General features: G+C 44.7%; 1 protein-coding gene across 1 annotated transcript in view; it reads right to left on the bottom strand.

The window, feature by feature from the left end:
• Positions 1-22,034, bottom strand: part of LOC138531946 (serine protease 1-like) — a 56,195-nt gene extending 34,161 nt beyond the window's left edge. Inside the window, exon 1 of the mRNA XM_069641026.1 lies at positions 21,957-22,034. Within this exon, the coding sequence (XP_069497127.1) occupies positions 21,957-21,960 (4 nt within the window). The 5' untranslated portion in view covers positions 21,961-22,034. The remainder of the gene's footprint in view (positions 1-21,956) is intronic.
• Between the last annotated feature and the right edge of the window lie 3,200 nt (positions 22,035-25,234).

Below are 25,234 nucleotides of genomic sequence, written 5' to 3' on the forward strand. Positions count from 1 at the left end.
GATAGGTAGCCCAGAGTGACGTAGAGGACCCTGGAGAAAACTTAGACAACACTCAAATAGAGGTAATGTGCAAACACCTCATGGAGGGAGGTGAAAGAGAGAAAATGTGTGTGAGATAGAGAGGCTGGCATTTCAGAGGGTCTGGAGTGACAGCTGACAGGCTAGATAATCCATGAGAGAGGCACACAAGAAGACAAACTGTACAAGAGGCTCATGTCGACATGCTGACAGGCCAGCAGAGAGGCTTGCGCAAAGACAGACTGTGAGAGAGGCTCAGAGAAAGGTTGCAGAAGTGGCACACAAGGAGACTGATTTTCTGATTTTGATAGCGGTGCACACAAAGATAAGCTGTTGGACACACAAGGGCATGCTATGTTATTTTGATTTATAACGCGCATCACTGCCACCTAGGGGCAGTCTACGGGTGCTCATGCAATAACATTGCATTCTTATATAGCGCTTCCTGCTTTTAATTCTTGTAATAATAGGTGTTAATTTAACCTCATTTTGAAATGGTACTTGCTTTATCAACTTTGGAGAGCTAGAAAACAAAGTCGGCCATGCCACGGGATTCGGACTTGCAAAGTGCAGGATGTGTACATGTCAGAGAACAATGCATTACTGCTATAGCTATGACCCTTATACTCTGAGAGACCAGGTGAGAGATACATAAGCAGACACAGGGCGTTTTAAGCACTTTTGGGGCCCTGGGCACGGACATCTTTGAGGCCCCCCTCCACCAAACCAAGGGAATGAAGGGATAAAGAATACTGGTCGTGCCCCCCAAACCCGACCCGTCGTGCTCACAGCCTATAGGTTAATATGCTGTCTCGCAGCATAATAAACATGTTTACTCCCTTTAAGTCCCCTTGCCCACTTCATTCTTGCTCTAATCAGAATGATAAACAAGTAGCATTTGAAGACCAACATTAGCAGTCTACAAAGGGGTTACTGTTCTAGTACATACAGGATACTTTTTATCAATAACATCCAGGAAGGTAGATGTAGTATTAATGCAGGACCATATGTAAAATGTACTGTAACCCATAATAGACAGAGAATTCACATTAGCTGCCTCACAGAATGCAAACGTGCTCATGCATGGATAGAGACCACCAATTGGAAAGAAGGAGAATGCTACACATACCATAGCATGGATAGTGGAGGCAGATTAGAAGCTACAAGGAAGGTGTCTTTATCCAGACACACTGAGATTAGAAGTGGGATATGGTTTTCAAATAGTGTTGCCATTGGGTATCAAAGGAACAAATGCCTGTGGTGTGCGATATAAATATGCTCACTATTAACACAGTGAAACCATGAATAAGGCTTTTATGAAGATCATACCACACAAAGGAAATCACTCGGAAGGGCTGACAATTTTGAAAGGTTTAGAAACTGGCAATATTGAGAGGTTAGGCAATAAAATATTAAATCAGATGCCCAGGATCACACATTCCTTAACGGGTGAAGGAGTGAAGCTGGGATTTGTGCCAACTCTGCAATTTCTGCATTTGAACACTTTCTTTTCCAGTTCTTACCATGAACTAAAACAATGTAGTTTTAATAAAAAAAATGGACTTGGAAAGTACACAAATCTCATTACCAAACATGACAATTTTTAAACAAAATATTATTGAAGGGTGTTATGCAAAATTGGAATTATTCTAGCTTCATTCTCTCCATCATCAAGGGAAGTATATAAGAACCAGCATACCAATCGTTGGCATTTAACAAATTTAATCTGGGTTTGTCTTTTGTATTTTAAAGCTTTAAATACTTCCAAAACAATGGCTTTGACTTTTTCATTTATAAACGTGCATAAAAACCTCTGACTTTTACCAAAAGGCAAACCGTTTTTTGGGTCAAACAAGCAGACCTTAAAATATTCTTGCCTGAGGCTTGCAACATATGGTCCGCTCTCTTCTGTCTACCAACCCTTCCACTCAAATGGCCTACGTAAGAAGAAAGATAAAGCAATGGGCTAAATGATACCAGCAGCATGCAAGACGGCAAACCTCACAGAAGACAGCACAGTAATGTAAGATATATTAGATGATTCGACCAGGATCACTGTATCGTCCGCTGGCAAATCGACGATACATACATGAACGCTGTTGTTCCATAGTCTTGCATTTGGATAGGTATTCACCTCTTGGACTAACAGTTTATGCCATCGCTGGAGGCGATTGCCAAGGTTTTACAACACCCCATTGAACAAACCAATTTCTAGATCTTCACCATACAGATGATATGTTAGTTTTTATAGCAACCCCTATCTGGTACAGGTATATTGATGATAATAGCAGATGTTGTTCTGCAAAACCAAGTAGATATGCAGGCAGGTTTATAAACTTCAGACATAGGAAAGGCTCTGCCAGCCTTGCTAGAATGTGATATTCTAATTTTGCATATGAACACATATCTCTGCAATGGGTGCTTCACACACTGAGCTAACATCAGAACCATTGTGGCACTCAATTTATCAATATGCATTTCACCATTGCTATTGCACATGATCAACTACAGAGTTGTGCCATAAGGAACACACAAACTATGTATACCACAGTGAACACAGAAAGCAATCCATGATGAATTGATCAAGGCAGCATGCACTTGACAAAAAAGAAAGGCAATGGGTTTAGAGCCTTAGCAGCACCCCATAAAATATCCTGAAGTGTGCTATTTAAGACTGGTGAACAATGGAATCTTACTTCTTCAGATCAACTAGCCTTGTGGGGCCCCCTACAAGGTGGGGGCCCTGGGCAAGTGCCACCTTTGCCCTCCCATAAAAACGTCTCTGAGCAGACACACATACTAGTAGATAGCTGGGCGGGCAGACAGACAAGAGTGCCTGCCTCTGATGTGGAACAAGCCTGCACTTTGAAAGATTAAATCATGGCGATCTACACCCAGTACAAACCACAAGCCCAGCGCAGACACTGCCCCTGAGCAGCCTCCTTCTTCCTCCCGCCCACACCCCTCCCACTTTAGCATTGCAGGGCTTCAGCAAGGAAGAGCCATGCAGAGAATTGCCAGCACATGCCAAGTGCAGATATTTGAAAACATCGAAAGAAAACCTGCTGGGCATGTTATGGGTAGAGATGGGAGGGTAGTGGTCTCCCTTGCTACCCCTAAAAAAATACAAATAAAAATAAAAACGTTTTTTCTATTTTAAAAATAAAATAAATTGAGGCTCCTGGCCTGTGCCAGCAGCATGTGGCTCTTTCTTTCTGGAGTGGCTGGTTTTCTGATAGCTATAGACATTAATATAGCTCAGTGGGTTGAGCGCTCACTGCTGCAATTTGTGTGTGATCTGCAGGTTTCAGGTTCGACTCCTGGCAAGGTCAGCTCAGCCTTTCATACTGCTAGGGTTGACAAATGAGTACCAACACAGGATGGTGATATTGTATGTATATTTGTTCTAAATGAAGCGCTTAAGCGTACACATCATTGTCATTTGGCCTTGGGCGTCTGTTTGTATTCACAGTAATTTGGTAATATGGGCCTATACGTGTTGATATAAATGATACATATCCTGATCCATTCTTGTATACATGTTTATCACTTTACAGTGATATTGTAATCATATTTTTCGTAGTGTACTTAGAAACAATGCTATGTGATGCCACTTCCTATTTGGTCAAGGGGTGAAAGGTCGTGCTCCATCGCTTACAGTGATGTCACTTTGGGGTGTGGTGAAATGACATCACGTGATGTCATCAGAGGTCAAGGACTGAGTGATGTCACTTCCGCTACCCCTGGCATTTTGATGAAATGACGTCCCTGGTAGGCAAGGGACAGCCATAGCTATAGCAATATCTTTGGCTGTGCAGTGGGAGGAGTGCATTCAAGTGCTTCTGTGCACCCCCACTGCCAACTCCTCCTCTTAAACTCATCTTCTTCAATCCCTTCCGATTCACACCTACACGTGTGGCTCATTTGGTGGCTTTTACCACCCATGCGTCAAAACCAATGCCAAGGGCAAGGAGCAGTAAGTGAGCCTGCCAGAGACTAGATTAGTGTTTCTCTTGGCCTTGGGCATCCCAGCTGTCTGATGTCTGGGGTGACCTTGGTGATGGTGAACCAGGCTGTGGGCTTGCCATTTACACTTGCCTTGAATAAAGCTTTTAGTTCTTGCTGCTTTGGAGTGAGCCATCTTGTGTCATACTTTTTTCGCCAGTTGGCGAAGGTTTCGATTTGTGTCTTGGTATTCAAGAATGGAAGGAACGAATTGTTAAGTGAGGGGGTTCAAGACAAGGTAGTAGCAAAGTTCAGACGAGATGGTGCAAATGATTCAAGCTTGGGTGAGAGGATGGGAATGCCTTTGATGTCTTTCCAATGCATCGAGAATACTTCTGGGAAGCAGTCCGATATTTGTCTGGCTTTGCTAGTCGCCCATATCAGAGAAGGGAAGGGCAGTTCATCTGATCATTTATGCTGGCATGCATCTGAAAATATGCTGGCTTGCAAGGCAATTTTCTGGAAAAATGGAGATGGCTTTCTCTGGAATAATGGAGGTGGAAATTCTCTGGAATAATGGAGGTGGCAATTCTCTGGAATAATGGAGGTGGCTTTCTCTGGAATAATGGAGGTGGAAATTCTCTGGAAAAATGGAGGTGGCTTTCTCTGGAATAACGGAGGTGGCAATTCTCTGGAATAATGGAGGTGGCAATTCTCTGGAATATTGGAGGTGGCTTTCTCTGGAATAATGGAGGTGGCAATTCTCTGGAACAATGGAGGTGGCAATTCTCTGGAATAATGGAGGTGGCAATTCTCTGGAATATTGGAGGTGGCTTTCTCTGGAATAATGGAGGTGGCAATTCTCTGGAACAATGGAGGTGGCTTTCTCTGGAATAATGGAGGTGGCTTCGAGAGAATGTCTTGGAACATGGAGGGCAGCTTTTCCCAGTTGCTCCAGACTGAAGGATTCCAGATTGGTCACTATGGAGTAGACCATTTTCTGGTAGGTTCTGTCAATTAAAGAGATCTTTAAGCAATGCAAATAATCCGAATTTTCAAAAAAGATGGGCTGCCTACTGTAATAGCTCAGTTTATCAATCATGTATTGCTCAATTTTCACATTAAGCATTAGCTGACACCAACAAAGCCACAATTACTGCACTTGAAAGCAACATTTTAGGCATATCACTCAATTAATCACTCGATTATTTCCTTTGCACACCCCATCATTATTATCAGGCAAAAAAAACCTTATGCATGGCTGATAGAGCAATGGGAAACGTTCTCTGTTGTTTAGCTACTTGGTGCCACCTTATCAATCAACATGGGTCGAACACATTCATGTACTGTCCACAGGGCACACAGGGACACCGTCCTCCACCAGAAAAATATCCTGATGTGAGTCATAGCAATTTTCAGGCAAGACCGCAATACACAAAAAGGGGGGGTGTATTGACAGCTAAACAGTCCATCCCCATCAGAAGGATCCAAGGAGACCCCTCCCACAGTTGTGACTACATGCTCGTCAAAATCAACCCCTCACCAAGCTGCACCATAACCGCCCACCTCACATACCACCCACCAGGACCAGCGGGAGAATTCTAGGAAACGCTCCTACACACCATCAGCAACAACCTCAAGAAAATCACCACGTCCATCCTCCTGGGTGACATGAACCTCGGCCTCAATGACCCTTCAGACAGGAATGCTGCTTCATTCAACAACGCCCTCGCAACACTGGGATTCAAACAAGAAGTGCTAAAACCAACACACAACAAAGGCTGCATCCTGGACTGGATCGCCCAACACAACTGTCAGGTATCGACACCCATTATCTCTCCCATTCCCTAGTCGGACCACTCCATTATCCACTTCAATATCAACTACTCCAGAACTCCACCCACCGCTCACGAAGCTCTGTTGCCCGCCCTCACCAGGAGTGCCAAGCAACTAACCACGGAAAGACTACTTCCCCACCTCTTGGTTCCCGAACCCAAACACCCTTTCTCCAACAACCCTGACACTCTCGCAGCATCCTACAACGCCATTATTACCAAGGCCTTGCTGCCAAAGCCAACTCCTTCAATACCAGGATCGCCAAAGCTAAATCAGGATCCAGGGACATCTTCGCAATCTTCAGAGAATTGGAGTCCCCAACTCCCCCCTCAAATCCCATGAATAAAGACAAAGAATGGTGTAACAACATCCAAGAAACCATGCTCAACAAACTGAATACTCTGCAAGAAAAAATCATCAGTCGCCAAAAATCCCTATCGCAACAACTATCCAACCTACACCAGAACACCGCCCCAGCCGGAATCCCAGCCTTCTCGTACCAGGAGATGACAGAAGAGGAAGTCCTAACCATACTCAACTGCATCAAACCCTCCAATTTCAAAGGTGACTCATGTCCAGCCCAGCTCATCAAGGACAGCGCCCCCTCACTGGTACCATTCTTCACAGCCTTCATCAACGCCTCGTTCAAATCCAACCAAGTGCCATCCTGCCTCAAAGAAGCCTGGGTCTGCCCATTATTGAAAAAACCTTCACTAGACCCCAAGATACCAGGAAACTATAGGCCCATCACAACAGTTCCCTTCCTTCTCAAGATCCTGGATAAAGCTGCATACATACAAGTTCAGAACTACTTAGAAGCTCATCACCTACTTGGTCTCCGGCAATCTGGCTTCCGCCCAAACCATGGCACAGAAACAGCACTACTGGACCTTAAGAACCAAAACGATGACCTAAGAGACGTAGGCAAACCAGCTCTCCTACTTCTACTCGACCACTCGGCGGCATTTGACCTGGTCAATCATGAAACCCTCTGCCACCACCTCTCTACAGCGGGCAACTTCTCAGCAGAAGCCACCGCCTGGATAGCATCCTTCCTTAGGGGCAGAGAAATTAAAATCTTCTCGGACACAGCCTGCGCCCAGCCACATTTAATTGAAACCGGTGTCCCGCAGGGGTCCTGCATATCTCCCACACTGTACAACCTTTTCACAAGGTCATTATTCAAATACCTCGATGCAATGGGCATCACCTACACCAAATATGCGGACGACACTCAAGTCCTCATCCCTCTCACCGGAGACTAAGAAGCCGACCAAAAAACCCTCCTCTCCATTTACTCCACCATCCAAACCTGGATGGCTGAAAACTGCCTCTGCCTCAACAGCGAAAAAACAGAGCTACTCATCATCGGATCACCAGCCACAATCAATAAAATGGGGCCCCAATATGACTCCTTCATCATCGACAATTGCCGCATCTTGGTCTCCAAAGCAGTCAAAACCCTTGGAGTCTACCTGGATTCAAACCTCACCATGGACAGACAGGTCAACGCAATCTCTTCAGCAGCAGCCTACCACTCAAAACTTATCACTGCTGCAAGGCCCTTCCTTTCACAGGAAAACTCCCGCACCATCGCAAGAGCTATCATAGTCTCCCGCCTAGACTACTGCAATGCACTCCTACTAGGCACTTCAGCCAAAAACATTAAAAAACTTCAACCGGTGCAGAACAATGCCCTCAGAGCAGCCACGGGAATCTCAAAAAGAGACCACAACTCAGCCACCAGATAATCCGTCCACTGGCTTCCGGTCAAAGAACGGATCCTTTTCAAATCACTGGCACTCACCCATAAATGTCGACATGACACAGCACCGCGCTACCTTGCTCAGAGATTCTCAGGTCCCCCCTCTAACAGACCAACCAGATCTAGCCACACTAACCGCCTAGCAATTCCAAAAAGCATCAGAACCAGAGCAGGTGGCGCTAGCTTCCCAGTCCTCTCCGCCACCAACTTGGACCTATTATCCGCCTTGATCAGAGGCATCAAATCCCACCTGGGCTTCAGGAAAGCAATAAAAACTATGCTGTTTGTATAAACCCCACTTGGGCCCGGTCAACTGTATAACCTCTGTAAAGGCAAAACTTCCTTTTTCCCAGGCTAGGGGTAGATACGATCTCGCTGTAACACCCTCGATCTACCCCTCCCTGCACTGCAACTAAGTCATTTTCTTGCAACAGTGCCCCGATGCCTCTGGGCTGCGTGGCGCTTTACAAATATAAAAATAAATAAATAAAATAAATAAATAGCCAGCGCATTGGTGCACAAGAGGATAACACCATCACCTCAGAATTGAGCAGCCCCAAGAGTTGTGGGTCTTACCCTTCCCATCAATAATCTTGTATCATTACTTTTCCTCTCCCCCTTATCAATCTAATCGTTTTTCAGAAAATGATTAGCCAAGAAATACCAAATACCAAAAATATCCATTGCATACTGTCATGGTTTATTACACAGCACACGCCAGCCAGGGAATTCCTTACCCTACAATGAATGTGGCGCATAATAAAACACGTTTTATTTTGAATATACTAGGGATTCTCTTTGTGTAGGCCTCCAACCAGTCTCGCACCCAACCTCCACAAACACACTGTCTCACAATGGACTAGGAACCAGGCAGGTGTGTACCAATAAGAATTTATTAATTAATTATTTCAAAATCAACTAACTGCACAGCCAACGATGTTGTGGCAACACAAAATGCAATAATCTCTACAAAACCACAAGGTTAAGATATACCACTACAGTTAATTTCGTTTTTTTTTTTTTATGGCATAACAGAAAAAGAACAATTTACCAAAAAGTGATAGCACCAAGAGTTAGGCACTCCCACTGCAAAAAAAGAAACATGGGTTTTCAATGATTCAATACTACTGATATGGGACAGCACACAATGGTACTTCAGGCTGCTTACACTAAAGGACAAATCGGGCTTCAAAGCAGACTAGCTAGCACACTTAGGAAATTAGATGTGAACACAGGCAGCCCATGAGAAAGAAAATCAAAATCAAAATAATAAAGGGGATGCAATTCAAAATCCGTGATCAGGGTATAGTAGGGGAAGAGATAAGAACTAGGGACAAGTTTTCCAAGGTTAAAAGACATTTTTAGAAAAACGAAAAGACAAATCACACTAATTTAGATGGTGTTTTTTAGTGACATGAAGGAAATGCAATTCGAAATCCATGCTCAGAATATAATAGAGGAAGGGGATTACTCTAGGAAAAACACTTTCTAAAGGATGAAAATAAACTTTTAGAAAAACGAAAATGGAAATCACCTTAATTTTACTGGGGCTGGAAATGACACACACGCTTCAAACAATGGGAAAGGCACATAGGAAAATTGTTTTTTAGTTAAAATGACAGGGGCAGCTAACGGGTAGGCTTTGGGCAAAGGGATTACTCACAATGGGAACAACAGGTTGGGTTTAATAGGACAGATGCAAATAGGAATGACACTGGCAAATGAACATTCGCTTAGCAGGGCATAATTTAAACTCACAGAAAATTTGGTTTTCAGCCCACAAGGGGATTAATTCTCTTGGGCAACACTTTAATGACTATAACAATCAACAACAGCACTGGGAACAAAGATTGTTGGTTTTGAATGCCAACAATCCCACTCCTGTGATATTCAATGGGGGAATTAATTGATTTACTTACAAAATACTAAGGATTTACACAGTCAAATGAGGGGTTTTTCAAAGGAGATATGCTAACATACAGAAGCAAACAAGAGATTCTTCTATGGGGAGATGGCTGAACTACACTGGCAATTTGGGGTTTTCAATGGGGAAATATTAAATGCAATGCTCCCAAAATTGAAGGGCTTATGCAATTTAGGGCTGGGGTTATTGCTACTTACATAGCAAGCCTTTGTTTAAGTTTCAGGACAGCCAGCTGGATCTCAGGACACTCTGGAAAGATAGGGCAAGGGTCTGGTCACTGCACTCTCAAAGATGGTAATTTTCAGCAGCCTTTTCTCCGTCCTCCTTTTTCCGTCTTCCCCGGTTGTTGTCTGTCCCTGTCCTAGTACAGTCCCCCCTATATAGCAGAAATGACATCACTAATTGTACAATCTAGGGGGAGTACCCTGTAATTTTCCCTGCTGCTAGGATTGGACAGTTACCATCCCTCTCTTCAATTTCCATCTTTTCACCAATTCTCATACTTGTCACATGTTCAGATCAGCCAGAAACCTACTCTAACTGGCCATTACAGTTCCCAGAGTCACAGGTAAATACAATTATATCCCCAAAACCACCTGGAAAGTACATGAAACATGGCATAAAATTGAAATCGATCCTCAGTCTGATGGCTGCACAAAATGCCTAAAATGAAAACAGTCTTTTACTATTAATTGTGAGTGTTTCTGTTCATCAAATGGGAGGATGCTTCACTCCCTACAGCCATCAGTCTCCCTGGGCTCAGCCTGTGACCAGAGTTTTTTTATAAGTCTCTTGGAAGTGGTGTGGGCTATTTTGAAGTGGGTGCCATAAGGGCTCACACCTTTTTTGTCATGCTTCAGCGAAGGATGATTTTTCCTTGAAGTCCCTTGCTTTAACTGCCTTCAGTACCAGCCAGTCTGGGGAACAGTGGGCTTTCAACACCTGCAGCAGCAGATTCTATTGCAGGGCATCATTAAATGGGAGGTGTAACATCCAGCTGGAAGTGGGGCAATTCATTGTGAACTTTAGAACTCAGCAGAACAGGTTTTTCCTGAAGTGACTCTTCACATGTTTACAGGAGTTTTTTGGGTGAAAAATACTATATATTGGGCCTCATTACGAATGTGGCGGCCACGGTATGAATGTTGCTGGTAAGGGACCGGCACCGTTCATAGCGGGCCGCCACATTACGAGTTCTGCAGCGTGCAGAGCGGCACCCGCTAGCAGAACAGGATGCCAACAACGGACCCGTCATTAATGGGTCTGTTGTTAGCATCCTCCCGATAGGGCTCAATGGGAATGGGGACGTACCGGGTCTGGGTCCCGCGAATGGGAATTACCAGGCCCGCAAAGGTCAGAATGGCCCGGTAATTCCCATTTTGTGGGACCCGGACCCGAGTTTGGGGGTAGCCATGCCGCTAAAAACAGCATGGCTACCCCCAAGCTCATAATGAGACCCATTGGCTTTGGTCACCCCCATCCCCCACATCAGGATTTGCTTTCCCTCACATTTTCCTGTGAGAAGTAATCTCTTTTTCCATTGCGGCTTTTTAAAGCTGTTTTTATTTGCAAACACCTGTGCAGGCCGTTTTTGTTTTTAATGTTTATAAATCCTGTTTTCCATGTCACATGATTCTTTGATTCCTCCTTCTTGGGGGAATTACATTTCTGCTGGTCCATTGATAATGACAGGTTGGCCCCTTCCCCCATAGTTCTTTAATTCTAAATGAATAAAAAGAAAGGCAGGCCGTTTTTGTTGCGGTGTCTAAATTCTTGCCAATCATGTGAAATAAAAGCAAACGCCAGGCCATTTTGTTGCAGAGTTTAAATTCCTGCCATTCAGGTGATAAGGAAAGCAAAAGCCAGGCCATTTTTGGTTGTGGTGTGAATGAGAGAGTGCTTTCTGTGCGTATGTTATCCAAATGTGTGTGTGTTTATTTAGTATTCAAATATGTGTGTAGATGCATGTATGGTTGTGTTATGAGTGAGTGCATGATGGATGCGCATGTGAATGAAACAGTGTTTGCTGCATGTGTGTTGTGTAATGTGTGTTTGTATGTTCATTAATATATTATTTAAGTATGTGTATGGATGCATGCATGGTTGTGTTATGAGAGTGCATGATGAGTGCTCGTGTGAATGAGAAAGAGTGCTTGCAGTGTGTATGTTGTCTAAATGTGTGTGTTTGTATGTTCATTTATTTATTTAAATGTGTATGGATGCATGTATGGTTGTGTTATGAGAGTGCATGATGGATGTTCATGTGAATGAAAGAGAGAGAGCTTGATGTGTGTATGTTGTGTAAATGTGTGTGTGTGTGTTTATTATTTAAAGATGTGTATGGATGTGTGTATGCTTGTGTTTTGAGTGAGTGCATGATGGATGTTCGTGTGAATGAAACAGAGAGTGCTTGCTGCGTGTATGTTGTGTAAATGTGTGTGTGTGTGTGTTTATTATTTAAATATGTGTATGGATGGGTTTATGCTTGTGTTGTGAGTGAGTGCTTCATGGGTGCTCGTGTGAATGAAAGTGTGCTTGCTGTGTGAATGTTGTATGTGTATGTTGTGTAAATGTGTGTGGTTGTATGTTTATTTATTATTTAAATATGTGTATGGATGCATGTATTCTTGTGTTATGAGTCAGTGCATGATGGGTGCTCGTTACTGTGAATGAGGCAGTGAGTGCTTGCTGTGTGTATGTTGCGTAAGTGTGTCCAAGATTATTGTGGCGAGTGGGGGTAAAGGTTTCTACAACAAAGGCATTTTCAAAATGCATTTGTTGCACAAACCCCCTCTCCATAGGTCAAAATTAGATCTCCGTCTGATGTGCTGTGGGGCCCAGGGGATGGTATTTTTTACTAGACATCTATCATAGATGTCCAGTAGAAAAATACCATCCCCGCCCCCTGGTCCCCCAGTACCTGGTATACAGACATAACCACATTGATTGAGTGCATTTGTGAGGAGCATGGGACCCATAGGACAAGCGTGTCATTTTTTTACTACCATAGATGGCCAGTAAAAAATAAATGCCTTAACCCAGTGCCACCAGCACCTCGCAACCACACATATTAACGTTAATCATTATTGTGATTATGTCCGACTGCAAGGCGCTGTTACACCCTGGAGCAGGCATGGGATGTTTTACTGTGCATGGTTAATAAACCAAGCATGATAAGTGTCACTATGTAGCTAGACTTGCATTTTAATGCAGCCAGTCTAGCCATTTCTTATTGTGGTATAACATTTTGTATTAAACATCTTTGATAAAGCAAGCAGAATCAGTGGTAATATTCTTACTGTGCATTTTTGGTAAAACAAGCATAAGTGTTATTATGTAGCTAGACTGGCATTTCAATGCAGCCAGTTTAGTCCTTTTGTATGGTGGTATGGAATTTTGTATTGGGCATTGTTGGTAAAGCAAGCATGATAAGTATCAGTATGAAGCAAGACGTCACTTTTTTGCACTTAGTCTAGCCATTTCTAATTGCGGTATGACATTTGGTATTAGGCATCTTTGAAAAGCAAGAATGATAAGTGTTATTATGTAGCTCAACTGGGATTTTGGTACAGCCAGTTTGGACATATTTTCATATTTTGGCATGTACTTTTAATGGTAAAGCCATCTGGAGTATGTTCTTATATGGGGATAATGCCATATATTGGCAGAACATACATGGACATGTTTTCTAATAGTATGATTACTGGCATTATGCACAAAGCAAACCTGAGTACATTCCTATATAAGAATAATAGGGTATAATGTTGAAGTCAACATGGAAATGAATCGGCACAGCCAGTGTGAAAAGGCATTATGAAAATATGTTGGAGAAATGCTCCTGTGCCCTGTTGGTGACTGGCATCTATTGGATTTTTTCATGAGTTATCCTACAAAATCCAATGGCAAACCGTTCAGCATTTTACCCAATATTTCTAAAAAAAAGTGTGCTCTAAAATGCACCATGTTCACCCATTATTAAAAAAATACTCTCAGGGGCATAACTTGATGGGGGTGGGCTCCCTCACTATGCTCGGTCACTCAGGCATATCTGGCATATCTGGGACAAATATTTACACCCTGCAGTTAAAAAAATCACCAGCCGCCACTGCACAGCAGTTGTGTTACGTTACATCCCATTCAGAATATGCAGGAAATTAACTGTGGGAGTGGGCAGAGCATAGAGTGATTTCCTAGGGGAATGCAGGACGAACATGCACGCCCTTAGCACTTAAGGGGTGTCCCCAGCATGCATGGTGGTGCATGGAAATGTGGCACATTACTAAGTGAGATTAATTAATGAAAGGGGGCTTATGTTTGTGGATAAACTGAAAAGGCATTGTGTTATCATTTGGAACACTTTTCAATATATTCTCTAAACCCTCTCCCTGCATAAAAAGTGAAAATGGATGGTGTCTCCACCCTTATACACTAACCTCTCACAACTGTATTTACAAACTATTCCACTCAATGTTCACGCTGCCAATTTTTAAGGCTCGGCTGGGATTAGCTTCTAGGGCTAAGCAAAGCCAGACCCCCAGGCTCAGCTCGGGCTTGGCTTTACCCACAAGCTCTCTGACTTCCCCACCCATAATATTCCCTGCAGCAGCTCTGCCGTCCTGAATCCTCATGCCTCCTCTTGCACACCAAGGAGTTGTACTGGTTTAATCAGCCTAGTTGGAGACACCTGCACTGAAATAGAATGGTGCACCACTCCTTATCACTGGTGGCTGCTCCTCTACAATGGGCGACACAGTGCCGACCCTCCCCCATTATGGCGGAAAATAAAAGCCAGAGTCGAGTGAAAACCTGACCACTTCTTCGGCTTCAGCATGCGGCTGAGGGAGCACTACTGATCGGCCTGTGTTGTCCAGAAACAAGGTTGCAAAAACCCAGCTATACATGGGCAATGAGACATGCAAGGCTGGGGCGTTTTCGTTTCCATGCTGACTGGGGCAGTGCACCCTCAAAATGCCTAGGGGGAACTTATGCACCTCCCCATGGATTAGGGGGGGTCTGGGGTGACCAGTCCCTGCTGCTCACCCTCTCTCCCCAGCACCAGGAAGCAGGTAGAGGTGCTCAATTGACACAATGCCATGCTTCTTTCCTGAAGGGTTTGCAGGTAGGGAATTCCTCACCAGCGTAGCAGATGCCCGGAATTGACGAACACGTAAGCATTTTATTGTATTTATGGTTGTAATTGTGTATGTGTGTTTGCGTGCATGTATGTGAGCGATTGTGTATATGTGTAGAGAAGCAGATAAATACCTCTACGGGAGAGCCCACCCCCTACCTCCTTTGTATTGGGGACATGAGACCATGCCTTGCCTGACACCAGTTATCGTACCAATATCGTAGCGATTATTTGGAAGGAGATACCCATTGAAACAACCCTGTCGAATGTACCCCTGAAGTGATAACAACCTACAGGAGGAACTCCCTGAAGGAATATGAGACAGAGCTAAGAAAACAAACTGATAACATCATAAGAAAGTGTGCACAATGTCTCAAAACACTGAAGGAAGATAATGGGCCTCATTACGAGTGTGCTGGTTTTGTAACAACACTGCCGGTAAGCCTACTGGCACAGTTGTTACAGGACCGGCACACTGCAGGTTTGCTTGCAGGAGCCGCTGTGCCTGACAGAGCAGACCCTGCCAGACATAGCGGCCAGAGTAAGCAAGCCATAATGGAAGAACTGGTTACTAATGGTTCCAGTACTTCCGTGATCCCCCTTCCCATTTTGTCCTATGGGACTCAATGGGAATGGGGAATTTCAAAATTACTGGTGCATGACTTCCCGGCCTCCTGACTCGGAATAGCCCGGTGGCACCGGGAAGTCAGGTGCCGGTAATTCATTACGGGTCTTGCGACAACCTGCCGGTTTTACCAGCACGTTTACCGCCAGATCCGTAATGAGGCCCAATGTATGGATCCTAGAGGACAAAGTGATAATGGGCCTCATTATGACTCCGGTGGTGCTGCCGCCGGAGTAATTCTTTTTCCGGTGCCCGGGAATGGGCAATTACTGTGGCATTACCGCCCAAGAGGACCCAGTAATTTCCCATTCACGGGCGCTGTAAAAAAATGCTCCCCATGCCCATTCGAGCTCCATAGGGCTAAATAGCAATGGGGAGGTTGGATGCACCGGCACCATTCGTGAATGGTGCCGGTGCATCCAACATGGTCTGTTCGTGGGTGCCGGTCCACCCGCCAGGTCAGACCTGGCAGGCGATAAGGCCCCCACAAGGAGAACTTGTAGTTTGCTGGTCCGGTAAAAATGGTACCAGCAAGCTTACCGGTACCATTGTTAACGGACCAGCAACCTTATAATGAGGTCCAATGTAAAGAGTTGAATTCACTCTTAAAGTGAAAAAGACTAAGATTACATGCTAACAAAGTGCTGCAGAAAACAGAAGTTCAATGAATGTACAGACATAGAAACGCAAGGCAGATCAAGTCATCATAGAGGCTAGCTATGAGTAGTAAACATAATGCAGGCGAAGCCAGCATTGTATAGAAATTTGACATTGGTATCATGAAAAAGTAAGCCAAGAAACCATGAAAGTAGAATGAAAAGCTGTGTTGCAGCAGAATAAGCAGGCTTGTGGAGCTGCATGGCGAGGCTGTCTGGCCTGAAATCAAGATCCTAGAAATCGAGGTCAGCTATCTATTCTGAAGAGAATGAGTGTGCAGAGGACGAATCCTCTCATATTAAGGTGCAAAAAAAGAACACAAAGGATGATTCATTTGAAGTATTTAAAAAGCTGCAGAATGGACCAAATCGTGGTCTCCTGTCATGTGAGCCACAGATGGAAATAGAGTTTGAAATAGGAATTCCAGACACGATGACGAGGGTCCTCACTCCTGAACGTTCTCAGGACGAGAATACTCTACAAGGCCAAGTACAAAGACAATTTCATGGCAGAAGACATGGGCAATGAGAGATGTGGGGATAATTAGGTGGTGTGGTATCTTCATGTCCTATCTTCCTGCACCTGGGTGTTGGCTTACACGCAGCTAAATGAACAGAATGTTCCAGACATGACACAAGTATGCCAACAAATTGCATCAGTCCATTTAACAATGGACCATACAGTTTAGGAGACCAATGAAATGCCATGTAAACAGTGTTTCTGAAATGACATGTTTGAAGAGGTAGGCATAAATTGTCAACCTGATAAAGGGCAGCCAATAACATTCCTAGCTCCTATATGATTGTTTATCTAGATGTTTCCCTTAACCAACCTCGATCCTTGATAGGTTTTTCATTATTGCCATGTAGTATACCATCACTCTGACGCATATTGAAATGCATAAATTGCATTTTTTGGAAAAACATTGAAATCAAAGTGTACGTCTGTTGATGTTGGTTGTAACCTCCCTGTTTTAGATAAGTGTTAATAAAACAGTGACTTGCCATCTTCTTGAGTTTGTCCAGTTATTCTGATGTAATTTCTAAGGACCATATGCTCACATGTGTGATTGAGGGTGTTGTAAAGGTAGCATGGGAAACCCCAGTTCTACCGGAACAGACCGGTCAGGAAGTCCCGAACCCAGTGACGGAAAGAGTCAAAGTAAATGGCAAAGCTCTGCTTTATTAATAATCCATATAAAGCAGGGACGGCAATGAGACCACAAGTCTCCAAAACCCTTCCAACCTCTCCAATGCCAAACATCATGTTTTAAACTCAAAATACATCATGATTGACGTCACATCAAAATTTTGGTTCCAAAACCTACAGGGTTTTGGGATTGGTTAGGGGAATTGTCTATATATGGGCATGCATAGGTGTTAGTTTCTTCATTGACTACGATTATCTGATGGCTCCACCTCGGACCACTCCTAAACTGATAAAGGTAAAAAAAGACCTCATCATAAAAACTCAAAATTGGCTACTGCAACAGTTACAAAATGCATCATTTTGAGAGTTGTGATTGGCTGGCATCGGTCTCACCAACCTTGGACATTTGGCAGATCATAAGCACATGAACAAAAATAGTGGTAGGTGGGGCGACATCAAGGAGCTGATTCTCCAATTTAATAAGACACCATCCCTTATTTCTGAGGCTCCCAAGTCAGGACATCTAGCTTTGAATGTTGCCTTGCCTGCTGCCTCTTTCTCTGATATCTTTTGGGGAATTGAGGCAGGTGCATATATGTGTTATCTGTGTCTGGCGCTAATGAATGGATACTGTCCTCTAAATGATGGGTCACATGTGAGTAGACCACATTTTGAATTATTCTGCTCTGCTTTTATTAGGATTTTAGATCATATTGATCTGGGTGCTGTTACTTTCTCTGGCCTCTAGAGACTTGGTTGAGCTACTCATCACACAATATTTAAGCTTTGAATTACTATGCACTTGACCTGAAAGGCTGTTTATACTTTTACCTAATCTAAGAGGACTATGCTTGATGCTTTGGAATTATTATCTTCTGTCCTCTTCGTAGCTATCCAAACCCACCTTTTCTGCAGTAACCTTGGAAGGGGTTGTATAGCCACTGTCTGGCCAGCATGAATATGTATTTCAGCTAATTTCAGCATGCTGAATCCTTCTGCAGCTTTGAGGCTTCTTCGATGCTTCCCATTCACTCTAACGTAGCTACGCCGTCCATTTTATTCAATATGGCCGCTCGTTACCATTTTATTTATATGTTATTTATATGTTAATCAAGCTTTACGTGTATGTCATTTGCCTTGCGTTTGAGCGCATACATTGTTTATGATATGTTTCTGATGTCTATTGGGTGCAAGTAACATTCTTCTTGTCGAAATGTAAGTTTGATCTAATGTCTGTGTTTCTTCATGGTGAGTGCATATTTGCTTCAGGTCTCGTGTATCTACGTGTGTCAGTTTTGCAGTCAGGTCACAGTTACGCTCACTTGGCATCCATGGGGACGCCCTTATGCCCTGATTGCCAGATTCACCCTGGAAGTTCCCAATTCTGGACGATTCCTTCTATGGCGGTCGGGCCTGAAAACACAGGAGGACTGGATTTAGGAACAGATTTAATTTCCTCCCACCAGCCCCCTGGACTCGACCTGATCGCCCACTCCCCACCTTCTGTGCAGGGGTGCGTAGTTTTCTGCGGATTGAAGCGACCGAGTTAACTTTACTGGTGCTAACCCATTCAAGTGTCTTTAAGGAGGTAAGTCTGGTTATAGCAGTCGTTAAATGTCCTTGCTTTCCTTTCTTGCTATTAATGTCTTTTCTTTGTTTGTTTCTCCTTAGGTGTACGGAGGTTCGGTGGGTGCGCTACTTGTATCAGGCTCCTGCCAGGATGATGGAGGCAGGAGCGTATGATGGATGGTAGGTTAAGCGCGAAGTGTAGCGCGGTAATGTCTTTTCTTGCTAACCTGTATTCTTTATTCCTTTTCAGGTCGCAATGGTCTTTCTGGGCGTGTGAAGATTTCCAGAGCGGAACCAGTCAAGAAATGCCCAGCCAGGTGAGGATTTTGTGATTACTGCCGTGAATGCCGTGAGTAACCTGTTTTAATGTTGTCCTTCTTTCTCTCTCCCTCCAGGTGCTTCATTCCGGTGCATGCGTGGTGTCCTGATGATGCTGCCAACTGTGTGGAAGACCGCGAGCAGCAGGAATCGGCGGATGGAAAGTTGCAGGTAAGCAGAGACTGCTAATGATGTTCTTTTGTCTCCTCTGCAGGTTCGTTATTTAAGGATCGCCGGGTGCTGGTCTCTGAACACGATGAGCGTCACGCTGCTGGCTGCAGAATAACGTGAAGCACATTCTGTAGCTTGGGTGTGGTTTATATAGCCCTCTGTAAAGTAGTCCAGGTAAAGTAGTCCGGGCTACCACACCTTAAAACACTGCACCGCACAGTCTGGTTCTTAGGAACTAGACTGTGTGGGTGCCTCCATGTTGCCTGCAGGCCTTCACAGAAAAAGAAGTTCCTTCAAGATAATCTCCCAATCTGAACATGAGCCTGGCGCCAAAGGCGCCAGGACTGGAGAGTCTATGATGATAATGCAAGGCCCATGGGGCCCCAAGTGAACCCTGAGTCCTAACCCTACCTGGCATGTGGGGGTTTTGGGTCACGGGTCGTGACAGTCACTTGCTCTCGTTATCTTCAGTTACAGGATGTTCATTTCTTCCAGAGTTTGCAGATTGATCTATTCTTCGATGGTCCCAGAATAAGGTTGGTAAGGTTGTCTTAGTGAATAGCATCTCTCGTGCTTGTGGTATTTAGGCTGGGAAGGGGCAGATGCCATAAATGACATACTCCTCTTGTTTCTATGGTATCGAGGGTATGGAGGTGGGGGAGGGGTCGATGCTATGAATGACGCATTCATCTGCATCCCAACATTGTAATGCTTGAATTTACGTGTGAATAAATGCAGGTAATTGCTGAATGTGAATGTATGAATACTGAATGTATGTCAGTGAATAAATGTGAATGCTGCTTATTGAGTGAGTGTATGAATGGGGAATATATAGGCACAGCCAGAGCAGACATCTTTTCTTATAGTATTATTGCTAGCATTATGCGGAAAGCAAACTTGCTTATTTTCTCATATGGGAATACTGGAATATATAGGTGCAGCCAGTATGGAAATGTAAGGGCACAAGCAGTGTGAACATGTTTTCATATTGACATAAATTATGGGGAATGGCTTCTGTGAAATGCCCTGGTGACTTGCATCTACTAGATTTTTTCATGACTTTACCCGGTCAGTGCATTCTTCTAACCCATTATTCAAAACATTAAGCCCCCTCCCCAGTGGCATCACCAGGAATCAAATTTAGGAGGGGCACAGAGGGGGCCAAAGACAAATGCAGGGGGGGCACAGACAAAAGTTGGGGGAACACCTATGAAAGGTAATACGTGACATCACGAGCACTCCTGCAGAGAGGCTTTTGTGCACACCAACTACCCAAACCCCACTGTACCTCCCCTCCCATCAGAATGCAGCCACGAAAGCATTCAGTGGCTAATGGCCCATCATTAGCACTTTTGTGGACTACATTCTGATGGGAGAAGCTGCTAGTTGCTCAATCACTGCTCACTTTGAGACAAAGGGAGTATTGCCTTGTGATCTGCAGACATTTGCCTAAGTGAGTGTCCCAAAAACACCACAAACAGAGAACACTGTCACTGCTCGCCTTTGGTAGTGGGGGCACAAGTGTGGGGCACAGGATTTCAGAGGGAGGCCACTGCCCCCCCAGACTCCACGCCTAGCGACGACACTGTTTCCCCTCCAACACCACCCTTGGATGGTTCTGACCCCCTTCCTACTCACAGTTGCCCGTACATATTTGTGACAAATATTTACGCCCCACCAATTAAAAAAATCCTTGACTGCCACTGTCTTGCACTCAAGTTTATTGGTGTGAGAGATAGCACCCCTCCTGAAGCGAGATATCGGTGTGTGGCCAACCTTCGGGAAGCAGCTGCGCATACAGCTCACCTTCTCACACAGCAAGAGCACGTGGGAGGCTTTTCAAAACACGCCACGCTTTACGACAGAAGTGACGGACGGCTGTGTTTCTTGGTAGCGTGGGGACGACAGGCGGGAAGGAGCCTGCAGCGGGAGCTCTATTGCAATGTGAATGCTGATTCTGCGCGCGCTTTGGTGTGGCACATAGATGAGACACGTAGGGGCGGTTAACGTTTGGTCCGCAAGTGATAAAGGAGTTAAAGAAAAGCCTCTTGCAGACCTTGAGCCGAAAGACCAGTGAGGTAATCACCAGCCTCAGATAAATTCATCATTACATCAGCAGCTCTCTGTGTAGTCCTGCTTTGAGTCTCTGGCCAGTTCTGCAAGCCACCTCTGTCCGCACCCGAAGCCTCCTTAATACGCCTCTCTCCTGACCTCAGCCCCATGTGGGCCAAGTCTTACCCTTATGCGAGCTCTGCCACTGCCCACGGCCAAGCCCTCGGCTCTAATAAAGCACCCCTTACCTTGACTTCATCCCTTGATCTCTTGTTACTGAGGACCACGCCTAGCTTTGCTGGCCATCTCCAAATCCCTTGCGTCCACATGAATGGCTCTGATTCCTGACCTCAGCCCAAATCCTCCACTGGGTGTAATGCCAACAGCCAGCTGATCCCCCTGGCATTAAGACCTGTGTGTGTGTATTCAAGTAACATTAGACAACTGTCAATTGCCTGCATGTGTGTCCCCCTGTACGCACGTGATTGAGGTCTTGATATGCACAGGTGTTTGAGCTTGAGAGGCGTGGGGGCTATGTTGGAAGTGCTTTTGTGTATTATGCATGGGTGCAGGTGGGTTGAGTGGGTGCATGCTCGTTCGTGTAGGAATGAGCGTGTGTGTGTGTATTTGTGTGTGTGTGTGCGCGCACGCGCGGTCTGTTACAGCCATAACAATGGCTATCATAACTTGCTAACAATACCAAACTGGTCTTACATGTACACTAATACACTGCGTTGCTAGCTCCGTAGGCAGCATGCACCAATGATGTTGGTTATAAGCCAGAATGGCGACTTACCCATTCTGTCTATGTCAAGACTGGAGGCTTCCTGTTATGCATTCATCTTTATCTACTTGTCCGGCAGCAAAGAAAAAGTGAAACAGATTTAAGAGAGAGGAAATGAAACGTAGTTACTATGAGTTGGCACATGGCCGCTGTAACAGCCAATCAGAGAGGGTCGCAGTACATTATAGGCAATGTAATCAATCTCTTTTACTTCTTTGCTGCTAATCACAGCAGATCCATTTGCAGTTGCCTCCGAAAAATGACATGCTCATTCCATTTGAAATGTCTCAATTACCTTTCAGTAGTTATTTATGATTCGATTTGTTCAATGCCAGTGATTTATGGAACTTTAATTGTATTTATTTTCCACAAAAGGAAGTGGCTTTGCTTTCTGTTTTGCCACAATCTTTTGAGGTGCTCGTCTTGACAATGTTGTCAGAGTCCAGACACAGCGCCGCCTGGGGAGGGGGAGGCACCTGCCAGTTGCGTAAGTAACGTGGTGACTGGGAAGTCACGTGGTGGGTGACATCAGGAGTAGTGACGTCATTAAGCGTGGCACAGGTAGTATAGATATAGCTTGCTAAGACACAGGATCTGGCGCAGCGCAAGGAGTCCCATGGGGGAACGGAATGGAGGGTGTATCAGTTGTTTAGTGATGGGGTAGCTAGTGCAGCGCGGGGCTAGGGGTGGGAGTGAAAGGGTGAAAGGGAACTTAGGGGATATCGGGGTAGGGGCCTTTTGAGCAACGTGTTAATATTAGAAAAGTCATGTTTTGTAGGCCCAAGTTAGGAAAGCACTTTTGTAGACAGCTCGTAAAGGGCTGCATGCTTTTTGTGACAGCAGTATTTTTTGAACATGCAGCAGGAACAGTGCACAGTAATTGTGGCAAGGCTGAAGTTTTCCGAGAGAGCGCAGCTCCATCCAGTCGATCTAGATGATACTTTCAAGGCCACTGAGCTAAACACTTGTGTGCGAGGAAAATTGGCAGAGAAATAGAAACCAAATACAGATAATTAAAATCCAGCCATGTTGTGGTAAAAAAAATTCGGAGTATATTTGTCAGCAAGGTGTGAGAAGGGAGCCGAGGGGGCTCGAGCAATGAGGTAGGGTTTGTGGGGCTCACGACAGGGACCAATCAGAGCAGAGTGGTTTCTGTGTTCCGAGGATGCAACATTGTAAACCGTCCTCGCTGATGTCCGCTGGGCACATGATCTTGTCATCTCAAATGCCAAAACCGAATTACAGCAGGTTATCTATTTGTATATTGGGCATTGCCAACCAATGGCAAAAAAGTGTTTTTTGATGGATCAGCACAATCAAGTAATTGCGGGAAGGTTTGTGACATCACGAGGGGTGTCAATGTGATTTTGTTCCAAGAAATGTTTTACCCAATAAGGGCCACGTTCAGTATAGCTTGCTATAAAGGTCTGATGTCGTTCCACCAATCAGCTTCTGTGACGTGCCCTAAAAATGTAACTCAAATGTTGTATGATTATTGTGTAATTTGTTTATAAAAAGTCCTGCCGCAGTGGGCGGTGTTGAGAGCTCATTTCATTCAGTTTGGTTCTACAGGGCTGTCTGAACCGTGTCTCCCAGCTGTTTGGGTCCAATAAACCTGCTTTACTTCTTGCATGGTGCACTCTTTTTTTGGATTACATTTTATTTAGTGGGATTACTTTTGACACAGGACCCCTGGTACAACACTAGCCCCTCTTGCACAGGCTCTGACAAATATATTTCTGCTCTGCAGGCGTACAAGGATGAGTAGAGGCTAAAATGCCCACTGAGCCCTCGCACTTCTACAAACCAAGAGCTGACACAATCATAAAGGTAAAACAGGTACAGTTAAGAGATATACCTCCTTTGCCTTTTATGGCAACCTGGACCGAGGGAAGGCTATGCTCTTAAGAGGGGTGTACGTGTGATCCAGTAGAGACCCAAACAACACAATAAGGCAGTCCAAAATAAAGGGAATGTCCAATCAAGGTTCTATGAAAATAAACATACTTAAACCAAACACACCTTCTGCAAGAAAACTAAACAGAAAACATTGTACAAAACCCACCCCTGTGGAAAGCGCAGAGAAGATGCAACAGCTAGAATAATGTAGCACTCTGAGAAAGAAGACAGGGGGATAGGCACATTATTAACCACAAAAATGATATGTCTTTCGATGAAAAAGTGACCTAACCAGTTTCTAGGGCCACAAAAGGACCAAAGGGGCAGTTATTGGTAAATAGTACCTTGTTTTGGTTCTTTGGCAGTTCAACATCGAATCCGGCTTCAAGCAGTGATGCAAGCAGAACAACCTTAATTTGCATACATTGGATCATGTGTGCACAAGCAGCAAGCAGGCATCGAGCAGGTTCGGATGCAGTAGCTCTGCGCAATTCTGTTGCACTGCTCGACAAAGCAGGTCAGGGCGCTCCCCAGGATCTGTTCAAAGTCAAGCTGGGTCAAGTCGGGTTGCAACCCCCAGGAAGGGTCGATGAGTGATGACCCAGCTGTTTGAGTCGGTGGATGGCGATTGTTCAAAACAGCGATCCTGTTGCTCCGGTGTGCAATTCGGTGAAGCAGCTGTTTGAAGGCAAGTCAGGTCAAGCTGTGGTGTAACCCCTTGTTCTAGTGAGAAAGAGACTCCCCAGTGTTTTGATTTGGGCCCGGTGATGAGCAGTTGCTTCGAGTTTAACAGGTGATAAGATCAGCAAGGGCATGATGCAGAGTTGAGCTGGTTTGACATGCACGCACTGTAGTTTGAATTTTCGGAGGAGTGCCAAAGGCAGCACCAGTTGGATCCCTTTGGTTCGATGAGTTACAAAAATGGTTTAACGACAGTTTCACCAGTTTAGGGCAGCAGCACATGGAGCTTTAGCTGATCTGGACAACTAGATGCTGTGAGATACACTCTTCTGCGACTCTATGGCAGGATGAGTCCTTTCAGGGTCTGCTCCCCCACCCATGGGAGATTCTGGTGCAAAGTGGAAAGTGGTGGTCCAGAGGAAGAGTCATGCCCAATGTGCCCTTGGAGTGGGTAGAGAGCAGATCTTTCCTCTGCCTTGGACTACTTCCACACTTCAGTGGTTGAGGGCTTTAGAAAGCGTATTTCTCCCAAAAGAGGTTCAAATAATCCTCCTCAGGTGTTTGTTCCAGTGTGAATCAAAGAGGTGTTGAGAGACCCCTTCTTTTAAAGGTAAAGGTCTGCAGTTGATTGGACTAAAGCTACCCCACATTAGTCCAATCCCTGCTTCTGGAATCAGTGGACTTTTCCTTCTGACATCACACCCAAAGTG

This window comes from Ambystoma mexicanum, chromosome 1q (genome assembly GCF_040938575.1).
Source record: "Ambystoma mexicanum isolate Mex_15411 chromosome 1q, UKY_AmexF1_1, whole genome shotgun sequence".
NCBI classification, from domain to species: Eukaryota; Metazoa; Chordata; class Amphibia; order Caudata; family Ambystomatidae; genus Ambystoma; species Ambystoma mexicanum.